Source organism: Sphaeramia orbicularis, chromosome 24 (assembly GCF_902148855.1).
Source record: "Sphaeramia orbicularis chromosome 24, fSphaOr1.1, whole genome shotgun sequence".
Taxonomy (NCBI): domain Eukaryota; kingdom Metazoa; phylum Chordata; class Actinopteri; order Kurtiformes; family Apogonidae; genus Sphaeramia; species Sphaeramia orbicularis.
Genome location: NC_043979.1, coordinates 32,196,203 through 32,208,015, shown reverse-complemented (window position 1 = coordinate 32,208,015; position 11,813 = coordinate 32,196,203). Strand labels below are relative to the sequence as shown.

General features: G+C 39.7%; 1 protein-coding gene across 2 annotated transcripts in view; it reads right to left on the bottom strand.

Moving 5' to 3' along the window:
- Positions 1–340: 340 nt before the first annotated feature.
- Positions 341–11,813, bottom strand: part of fut8b (fucosyltransferase 8b (alpha (1,6) fucosyltransferase)) — a 142,630-nt gene continuing 131,157 nt past the window's right edge. For both annotated transcript variants that reach the window (XM_030128776.1, XM_030128777.1), the window contains 3 exons: positions 6,844–7,020; positions 6,603–6,753; positions 341–2,150 (listed from right to left, as the gene is read on the bottom strand). In XM_030128776.1, the coding sequence (XP_029984636.1) occupies positions 1,812–2,150; positions 6,603–6,753; positions 6,844–7,020 (667 nt within the window). In that variant the 3' untranslated portion in view covers positions 341–1,811. The remainder of the gene's footprint in view (positions 2,151–6,602; positions 6,754–6,843; positions 7,021–11,813) is intronic.

Below are 11,813 nucleotides of genomic sequence, written 5' to 3'. Positions count from 1 at the left end.
CACCCGCTGAATGATTTATAAAACAAACCACTGTTACCTTTTGATGTTAGCGATGTAGCTTCAATCCTAGAAATGCCAAAAATGATTCCAATTTTAGAGGCAAGGTCTTCCTTTTTATGAAGCTATCAAAAGATGAACTTCTCATAATGACTTTCACTCTTCAAAAATAGATGGATACCCTTCAGGAAACGAACTCTTCAAATATAAAAAGCCCCTGATTCTCACTTAGGAATGTGTGTAATGCAGCTGACGCATGTTCAGCCTGATTGAATGAGCAGGTGTCGCCTGTTAAGAGACGAGGAGCAGATGGCGAAACAGAATCAGACGGAGGGAAAAAGTGCTGTGTTGGTTTCTCAAGTTTATTCGATCTGTGGTTATCAAAGACAATGCCCAAGAACATAAGTTATGAAAAAAAAAAAAAAAGCCTTCATGATGGGGATTTGATATGAGATAGCATTATCGTTCTTAAACATAGGCGTATTTTTCCTCATTTATTTTCAAAACAGCAATGACGGAAGTAAAAAAAAAAACCCAAAACGGATATAAAAAAAAAAAAAAAAAGCAAAAGAAGGACAAACAAACAGACAGCAGAGATGTCGAAAACGGACATTATCTCAGTGGAGTGCCTCTTTTGGTGAGCCCCGGGACGGCTCCTATTTTGCGTGTGTGCGCGTGCATCAAGAGTTCACCATATTCGACATAATCTTACCATTGTTCACTAGAAGTCACCAACGGAGTGACTGGAGTTCACCATTGTTCCGAGAAGTGCTGGGGCTGGAGGACAGTCCCCCACCGTCACCACCAGTCTACAGTCGCACAGAAACACTATTCAGTCGGGTCAGGGGGGGAGAAATAAAAAAACACCGCTCACCAGTAACAGGCACCAGGTCGTGACATGGCCCCTTAGACTTTTAAAAGCACACTTGATCGCGCACGCATTCATCGTCATCATTATCATTGTCTCTCTCTCTCACACACACACACACTGTACAGTATACAATGCACAAGCCCCATACACACCAAATTAAGACCGTTAAAAACACTTGATAAAAGCACAATGGTATTTTAAAATTAATTGCACATGTAGAGACGAGTAGGAAGCACAGTGAACATGAGTGGAGCAGCTGGGGGGGAAGGGGTGGGGGGGGTGAGCATGGCAAGAAGGGGATACAGTACATTCAGTAAACAAAAAAAAAAATAACTGGAGGAAAAGAAAAAGGCAAGGTTAGAATCAAAACCACTTAAAAGAATTAAATAAAAATGAAAACACTTTTTTTCCAGTTTGTCTTTTTTTCAGTCATTGATTCAAAGCTCACTCTGGGGTGTGCCAGTCTTTACAGTAGTCCCAGACTGTGTTCTTAGGAGAGCGAACTTGGTCAGTTGTGTAGATTTTAATTGTTTCCTTGCTTTATTTAAAATCAATGTTCATGTCTACATCTCTACAGACCCGACGTTAAGAGCGTCGGGCAGGGGAGTAGTGGTAGGGTGCAAGTCTTCCATGACCTGACATATGCACAAGCATTTGCACAAGTGCACACGCGCTCCTACACGCTTATGCACACAAACACGCATACACACACACGCGCGCATACACACACACGCACGCAGGCCCGCGTACGCTCTCACACACAAACACACAGAGTGCATTCTCATTCCTATCACCCCTGGGTTCAGGCTTTTTCTCTTTTCTTCTCAGCTTAGCGCACTAAGTACGCCTCTCTCATCTGTACAAAAGCAGCCTCCTTCCCTGGAATCGGAGTCTGCGTATTTCTCCTCTCTCCTTCTCTTCCTTTATTTTTTTCATTTCTTCTTTACTTCTTTTGAGAGTTGAGCAGTTTGTCTGCCTCGGGGTATGTGGGATACTTCACGGTCTCGATTTTCTCTTTGACCTTGTAGGAAGGGTAGAGGCCGGTGCGGCCCAGTTTACGATTGATGCCTTTCGAGTATCCGTCCCAGTGGTTGCCGGCCACGCCGATCACATCTCCAGGCTCCAGGGGAATGTCCTCGCTGTTGCGTGCCTGGTGGGGATAGATGGCAATCTGGTTGTGGGCATTTTGACCTCCAAAGTAGTAGATGTCATCGAGGGAGTAGAAGAAAGAAGAGGCGTCAGGATGCAGAGTCTGCATGATCTCATAGGCTACACGACAGACCTGAAACAAACACAAAAAGGGGTTATTTTCACACTAAAAAGGTTTGTGTTGATCACAAGCTGAGAAATGTGAATATATTTACGCAGAAAGGACAACAGGCCTTCTTACTACACTGTACAACACAACTCATTTCAGTTCTGCTGAAAGAGGAATGCGATGCACAGAGTGAGTCCTTCCAGGCAGATCACTGAAGAGCATTAAAAAGCTCTGAGTGTAAATAGGAATTATGTGTCTCGCACAGTATTTTTAGGGCTGGCAGGAAGCCATCCACTCCATGTTATAACTCAGTATGAAACAGCGCTTTAAAAGCTGACATGATCAGAATAATAGATGACAAATACCATTTTAATGTCAAAGGCATAATAAAAAGCTTAAATGCCTTGAAACATGTGAGTGAAAACTGGACAATGAAGTGGTTCAATCACAGAGATTTAACTATCAGTCGGTCGGCTTTGTCTTGTGTCACTTCAGAATGGTTTTCTACAGCATTTTCACAAAAAAGCTTTTATCAATTTGACCTCATTTTCTTTGTTTTCCCAATTTCATACTCTACATGAGGTATTGTTTTAATCTTAGTGACTTTTATTAGCAGGCAATTACCCATTTAAAACAATATGCTATTAAAGTAAGTTATGACTGTTCTTTACGTTTCCACTTATATATTATTGCCTGTTTAATGCAGACAACCTCTAATTATTTCCAACACTTTGCAGTCTTCTTTTCTGAGAATAAACAAACATTATGATTCCAGAAATGCCCCCTGACACCAACACAACACGGTGCTGTTTATACACAACCCTGACTTCCCAGCAACACTAGAACCGACTAAAAACACAACTTTGTAAGACTATGCTGATATTTAAATGCATTTATTCCTGTCTTTTTAAGAATGTCTTTCTTTTAACCTGTCTTGTCCAGCATCATAACAGCAGAATGGTAGTCTGGCTGCCTTTTGGTGCTGAACAAATTTGCTTTGCCAAGGGAAACTTCATAAAGTATATGAAGCTCCCCTTGATATTCTGCTGTGTTTACTTTGAGTTTTGTTGAACCACATTTTGATGGCGGACCTGACATGGAGAAGGAGAGAAAAAGGAAGAAGAAGGTGGCGAAGACCCTCACAAGAACATATCAACAATACTAACAATAACCATGGTGATAATTATGATGGTAACAATAACTGGAACCGGAACTGAGTAAACTAGGCAGAAAAAAAAAAAAATCCTCTTTTAAAAATGGCATTAAAAAAAGGTTTGGTTTGAGTCACAATAATTCTGTCCTTGAATTAAGCATTTATTTACTCTAAACAAATGCTGGTGCCGCTCTGCAGAGTTAATGCAGTTAACAAAACTAAGACTAAAACTTGCGACGAAAAACTTATTTTGTTTGCAGAAATTGAACAACTCTCAAAGCACTAAATACATAAGACTACTTTGCAGGTAAAATCCTCTTGGAGTTGATTTTCTATTGTTAATGGATTAAAATGTCACGGTGCACAAGAATAAAATGCCTTTGTTTCTATATATGCACAGTAAATATACAGCAGGGGCCTCTCCACACTGCCCAAAATGTAAGACTATTATAGGGACGAGACTTCACTGCCTCTGGGAATGTGAAAAGATTCCAACAGTTTTGGCAAACCATATGTGTTGAGGTTAGCGTGGTAATTAAGCACCAATTACAGCCTAATCCAATATTATGTCTACTGGGATGGATCCCTGAATCGTTGAGATCACATAAGAATACTGTTCATTTTTTGGTTATGCTCGGCCGAAAGGCTATTATGACCAGATGGGTAGGAGAAGAACCTCCTTCAATACATCTGTGGAAGTCTTTGATATCAGGCTATACAAGGTGTACCAAAAAAAACTACACATTTTAAAAAATTACCCCCAGTTCTGCATTTTCTTCTGAATTTTCTTTTAGGGACGTCGGTAGGTAGGGGATCAGTGGATATTTGTCGAAATTTAAAGACTCAGGTTTTCATGCATGAGTGAGCAGGGGCAAATTACACAGTCCAAGTTAAAACTGGTGGGATTTAAATCCAATCAAAGGTCATGGGAGGGGACAACGGGCATCCATCTTGTTTTCCACTAAATCGCCGGGTTACAGCATTAACACTTTAGCCACCATGTCAATTTCATTTCTTTACCCATGGCAACTGTTCCTGCCTTTCAAAATTAATTCAACCTGTTTAGTAGGGGTGTGTATTGGCAAGAATCTGCCGATACGATACAAGTCACAATACTAGGATCATGATACAATATATCCCGATATATTATGATACTGTCAAAAAGGCAATTTTTTTGTTTGTTTCTTTTTTAAAAATGATTATTTCCTTGAAGAATACGCACAAATGCTAAACACATTTTTATTTGATCACAACAGGATCTGATGCTAGATCACAAAATGTTCCTGTGTTAAAACTTAAATTATGTTTTACAGACATCACAGTTTAAAATCTTGCTCAAATTTTCATATTCCATTAGTTCATACCTAACATCATGACATTATTTTTGTGCAATCCCAAAGTGTAACGAAAAAAGAAAAACAAAAAACAAAAATGAACCTCCACAATGTCTGCATTTGAATAAATAATAAAGTATTGATACAGTACTTTTTAATATCGATACAGTATTGTGAAATGAAATATCACGATATATTGCAGAACCGATATTTTCTTACACTCCTACTGTTTAGGCCTGAAAATGTCACTAAGGACAGGCCAACTTAGGGTTAGGGTAGTGGGAAGTGGAGATCCATGACGCCGTATCTCTCTCCATCCCATTTCCACGCCTAAACAAGTTGAATTAACTTTCAAAGGCAGGAACAGCTGCCATGGGTAAAGAAATGAAATTTACATGGTGGCCAAAGTGTTAATGCTGTAATCTGGCAATTTTGGGGCGGCCATGGCTCAGATGGTAGAGCGGGTCGTCCAATAACCGAAGGGTTGGCGGTTTGAATCCCGCTCTGTCCCAGTCATGTGCTATTGTGTCCTTGGGAAAGACACTTCACCCTCTGTGCCTCCAGTGCTGCTACTCACACTGGTGTATGAATGTGTATTGCATATGTAGTGGTCAGAGGGGTGAATTGGCAACCACGCTTCTGTCAGTCTGGGCAGCTGTGGCTACAAATGTAGTTTACCACCACCAGAGTGTGAATGTGTCAGTCCACTGTACACGCTTTGAGTATGCGTTCATAGAAAAGCGCTATATAAATTTAATCCAGTATAAAAACAAGATGGATGCCCATTGTCCCCTCCCATGACCTTTGATTGGATTTAAATCCCACCGCTACTCCACACAAACCAGTTTTAACTTGGATTGCGCAATTTGCCCCTGCTCACTCATGCATGAAACCCTGGGTCTGTAAATTTGCCTACCGACGTCCATAAAAGAAAATTCCAAAAATTATCAAATGCAGAACTGGGGGTAATTTTTCAAAATGTATAGTTTTTTTTTTTTTTTTGATACATCCTGTATTTCTCTGGAAAGAATAAGATTTTATATTAATGATTAGAAGGATGTCTTTATAGCAAAGTTTGGCAAAGTGTTGGAGTATTGGGGAACTCAGAATGCAACTACCTGAAACAGATTTAATAAGGGCTTTTGAGATCATTGCTGTGGACATATTTTGGATTTGCTATATATTTCATACAACCTGCAAGCACTGTGCTGGACTGTATACATTTGAAAATGTTCAATAAAAAGAACGTTCAAAAAAAAAAGAAAAAGAAGGCTTCGTAAATCCGATTGGATGCTGTCCTCATTAAAACAAGTCTTTCCTCAGAGTAACTAATCCAGTGGTTCCCAATCTTTTTCGGCTCGTGACCCCATTTTAACATCACAAATTTCTGGTGACCCCAGACATTCAAAATGGAGACATTTTTTTTTGGCTAAAATTAATTTATTTTTGATCATGTAATAGTTTGCTCCAAATAAACATTAATCTTAGACCACATTTAGTCTATATAATGTATATTATTATGGACGGAGGCAGAAAAGCCAGGTGTAGATTACTGCACAAAGTGAGAATTTTATTTTCCTTGGTCAGGATATGTACAGTCAGTCCAGCTTAGATTTACAAGGCTGACAATTAATACTGAACAAACAAGAACTCAAACTATGAATTATGAAAGAGCTGCAGCATCTGAAACCGACCACAATGAACATTTGACAGATAAACAGAACCACAGCGCATCAGTTTCAGCTTCACAGTTTGTCATGTCTTTTATGTATTGGGATTGTCTGTCTCCACTCACCATATGTCTTTTATTAGTAATATATATTTTTTTTTTATCAATTACTAGAAATTTCAGGCAACCCCATTTGAATTGCAGGTGACACAACGTGGGGTCCCGATCCCATGGTTGAAAAACACTGAACTAAACCGATCTGAGAGGACATGCTTCAAACCAGAGCCACGTTGGAAAAGGGGGTAAAAGATTGGACCGACCTGTGAGGAAAAGGTGCAGACCAGGAAGTCGGTCTGTGACAGGAAGTGGATGTCTAGAATGACTCCTCTCAGCGAGTTCTCGGTGTAGCGGTTGTGAAGGCCCGCTGACCACGAGATGGAGTTATCGCTGATGAACTCATAGTCTGGATACCTGGGAGAAGAAGGAGAAGAAGGCACAAGGAAATAAGACGTGGCTGGTTACACAGTAACACGTGATTACAAAAGCGCCGATGATACTGACTTGGTCTTGGCTTCCTGCAGCAACGAGGGGTCGTCGGTGGCCAGGTAGACGCGTTTCTTGTCGACGTGCATGCGTCTGGCCAGATGTTGGAACTGCTCCTCCACATGTATCATGTACTCCTCTATAGGGTGGAACGCCGCCTCCGTGCCCACTTTATCAGTCCTCCTCACGTGAACTCTACAGACAGACAGACAGGGATTTATTAATGTAGAGCATTAATGATTTAACATCTGCTTTTTGACCGCTTTTGTCTGAACTATCTGACTGCCTCATTATAGTCTCTTCTCCTTGTATTAACTTTGATACAAACGCAAATGAGGCCACACTGAAGGGGGCACTGCTGTTGTTCACTTTCAACAAAAAAAAAAGAAAAAAACTCTGCTTTCCGACTCAAAGAGAAGCTTATCAAACGCATTTCTAGAAAGTGGCAGACAACTTCTGAGCTGTAAGATTTCAATCACATTCCTGTTTTTCCACTATGAAACAAGGATCCTTTGTAGCGTAGCTTTGGATGCAGCTTTAGTTAAAGCAGATTCGATGCTGAGCTGTGCAGAAACATGAAGGAGAGGCTGTTTCTATGCATGTGCCGATGAAAAAGTATGTTTTGTAGATCGGTGTGTGTTACTTGAAAGATTTACAAATGAACCCAAACTGACGGAAACAAGGTGAGGGGGAAAAAAAAAAAAAAATCATTGAATGCTGACAAATCAATAGCAACACTGATGGACTCGCTTCAGAAAAAAAAAGAATCAAAAAGGAAAAGCATTGATTAATGCCGTGTATGTACTCTATTTATTTTTGTTTTCCATTGACAGAATGCAGGCTGAACTCTTCACTGTATTTTTTTCCACTGAAGGTAAATTCATGCCGTGTGACATTTTATACTTTTTTCTAGTCAAGAAAAAAAAAAACATGTTTACGACAATAATTCTTTTTTTTCCTGCTAAAGTAAAATCAGCAAAAGGAAATGGCACTTAGACTTGAGAGACATGATTTAGGAATAGTTCCATTATTGTTATAAGGACAGACAACACACAAACCTAAGAAAAAAAAAACAGTAATAGAAATGAAAAAAAAAACAAACACTTGGAAAAACAGCAAAAAAGGGACGATGGACAAGAAGAAAAGTAGACAAGTACATTTTTGTGTCCTTGTCATCCCTTCCAGCGAGCAAGGACAAAGGCATAGTGCCGTCACCAGCTGTTCATATGAGAAAAAGAACACAGCTTGAAAACAGAACAAAGGATAGAAACATTTCCTCTCTTGACATGGAAGCAAACCCTTAAACTGACAGAAGCTGAAACGCTATTTTATCTTATGCAGAACTATTCGGTAACAAAACCACACAGCCGCATCCGCACTGTGACTTGTGACCTCGAAGAGTAAATTCAAATTGAAGACAAAAAAAACCATTTTAAAGCTTCACTTCTTCAGTGAACGTGTACAATTTTCCCTCGCTGCAACAGTTGGCTGTGTACAAAGAGCGGCTCCAGTGGAAAATCTAGGGTCAGAGGCGTTTTAAAAAAGGCACCTCTGTGAAAAATATTAGACTTCAACTTCTCCCATTCAGTACTTTCCAGTTGCTTTAGGGTTTCAAACGGTTTCTCTAATCTTACGGCTGCTTCTGCTTCTTTTGTAGGCATGAGATAGAGGTAAAAAAAAAAAAATAAATAAAGTGTTAAAAAAAAAAAAAAAAAAAAAAAAAAGTAAGAGTCAGAGGTTCAAGGAAGAGTGTGAAAGAATAAACAGGCTGAGTCTAAATTCTACCACCGGCCACAGATCAATCAGTGAGCAGAGGGGGATGCTCGCTGGAAAAATAGACCCTTTATTTACTTGGCAAATAGAACCCAAAAGAATGAAGGCGAGAACAGGTAGGTGAGAGGGTGGCGGGGGGGTGTCAGAGTCTTTCATTTGGTCTCTGTCTCCCCGATCGGACAGAGGTCTCGACTCCAGGCTTTTCCATCTTTTGTCAGGGTCTCTCTCTCCTGCTACCTCGCTGCTTTCATGTCGGCCGGTTTTGTTCTTGTGAACCCTCTTTGTCTTGCCCTTTTCTCCATCTGTCACAGCAGCAGAGGCCACACTGAGGAATTGCTTCGCTCTAAGAACACCCCACCCCACCATCCACCCTCCACCCTTTCTCTCTCCAGCCCCCAGCGCTCTTCCCACACTACTGCTGCCACAATGATTCAATTCATTTCTCCGTATTCATACTCCATAACAGCCAAGGAAGGGCAATCCTCGTGGTGGGTGTAAAAAGCATACATTACTGACATCAAACACACCCACGTTAGAGTCGGCAGGTGCTGAATGCGGCAGTTTATGACAACAACGTATAGTGCAAATGCATTATTTGTCTGAATGTGACCTGAGCGGTTCAGCTGCCAGTCATCTACTTACTTTATGAAGACGCTGCTTCAAGTCACCACGAACATTTCATTCTGTTGAAGAGCTCTTCCCATAATGCACCAATACTCCCTGCTTTATTCATATATAGCCACAGCACTTTTTAGAGATTTTTCTTTTTGTTTTCTGTCACTCAATACACACTACATGGGTTAAAGCACGGGTGTCAAACACGCAGCCCGGGGGCCAAATCCGGCCCGCCAAAGGGTCCAATCTGGTCCCTGGGATGAATTTGTGAAATGTAAAAATTACACTGAAGATATTATCAGTCAAGGATGTTCAATTTAACTCTTTCAGTGCCATGGGCCGATTAAATCGGCTTTACGAATACAACCTTTAAAGTGCCACGGGCCGATCAGATCGGCTTTGGAGAACACGCCATATTTGTGTACAAACAAACCATCCACCCCCATTTCTTTCTCACATTTCGATGACGTTCTGTCTGTGTCCCCCTTTTGAGACCAAGCAGACAGGAATTTGAGGTCACGTGACCGAATAATATTTTTATATCTTTTTAATGTTTCTTATTCTCCGGTGTTTCATCAGAGGGAGCCCTCCATGCCGGGGGGCGGCTGTGGACTCCGGGGGCTGTGGCGCCTTCTCTCACTGGGGTCCGCTCCTTTCTGGTGGGTGGGGGTCCCAGTTGGCCCTCTCCCACTAGTTGGGATGCGGGGCTGTGTTGCTGGTGCCTGGTCGCCGGGGTCGGCAGCTGCCTCCTGGTGCGGATGGCTCCCTGAGACAGCGCCTCCTAAATTGATGTTTTACTTTTACTTGTACATTTTTGTTCTGGTCTACCCGTGCTCAGTCAGTCTTCTTAAGTATGTGTGAGCTTGTGGGTTTGCATGTATATGTGTGTGTGTGTGTGTGTGTGTGTGTGTGTGTGCGGGTGAGTGGGTGGGTGTGGTTGGGGGACGGTACTGATTTTTAAACTGATATGTAAAGCACTTTGTGCTACAGTTTTTAATGTATGAAAAGTGCTATATAAATAAAGATTATTATTATTATTATTACTATTATTATTATTATAAATTATGCAAATTACGATCAATAATGAATCGGCTGCGTCCAGTGCGTTTTGAATCTAATCAGCAATCGGTCGGATGTTACCGAGCGGTTTCCTGCAGGATTCTTCAAATATTATAAAAACGACACGAAATACTGAAAAACGGCCAAATTCTGTGGCACTTTTAAGGCTTATTAGCCCCTTAACTGTCTGGCACCGAAAGAGTTAAAGTGGGTCAGACCAGTAAAATACTATCATAATAACATATAAATAATGAAAAAAAGCTAATTTTTTCTTTTTGTTTTAGTATCAAAAGTAAAATTACAAAAAAAAATTTTTACATTTACAGACTGGCTTTTCACAAAAAATATGAACAACCTGAAATGTCTTAAGAGAAGTATGTAGTATTTTAACAATATTCTCCCTGTTATCAAATGTTTTGTGTATTTGTAGATCCACTGTGATCTGTACGTTGTGATGCACATGTTTAAATGATAAACTGAGATGTAATATTGTTAAAATTACACTTATTTTTCTTAAGAATTTTCAGGTTGTTCATATTTGTTCATGTTGCGTTCATGTACGGTTCGTAGATGTAAACATTTTAATTACAGAATTTTACTTTCTCACTCAAAAACATAGAGAAAACTTTGGATTTGATATTATTTCTAAGTTCTTATCCTATTATTTACATTATTTTACTGGTCCGGCCCACTTTATTTCATATTAGGCTGAATGTGGCCCTTGAACTAAAATGAGTTTGACACCCCTGGGTTAAAGGATTTAATTTGTAATGGGGCAGGGCTATACAATGATAATGACAAATACCAGAATATAATTTTACATATAACATATTTATTTTGTCTTTAGGGCCAGTTTTGTTTACAGTGTCATCTACAAATCTTATAAATCATGTATGATCCACAAATCATGTAGTAAAAAAATCCAGAGTTTGTCTTTACTCAATTTTATTCGATGTTGACACAATTTTTTAGATTATTATAATCATTTTAAATATTCCACCTCTACATTTCTGAAATATTTGCCATATTCTGACCACAAATGATCATTTTAAACCGTAAGTAGTCGTCTGGTTTCTTCATCTGTCACTTTAGAACAAAAATCAGCCTTCGTTAAAAAAACTGTCTAACTTTTCTGTTTTTACAATATTATTACAGTTTGTTTTCATTTATTGATACTACCTGTCTGTAAAACCTGTTTTCCTTCATGGCGTGTGCTGCTGACCTCTCACTGGGATTCTATCTGGTTAAATAAAGGTCTAATAAGAAATAATGACTTTACATTATTACTCATAATAATATTTCAAATCACAATGAATAGGACATCTTACAAGCCTAAGTGTGACTTGTCCCTATATTTTTGTCCATATATGCTTTTGGACCTCTACTAGAGGCAGGAATATTCTCTTTTGGAATAATGGTATTCATGAGTCTGTGTTAAAAATTGTTAGTCTGTAATGTCCTGAAGGTTTTTGAGTCATTTCAGATCTAGTTACTGCAAATGCTATGGCATATGATTCAATAATAATAATACTTGTTGAAGC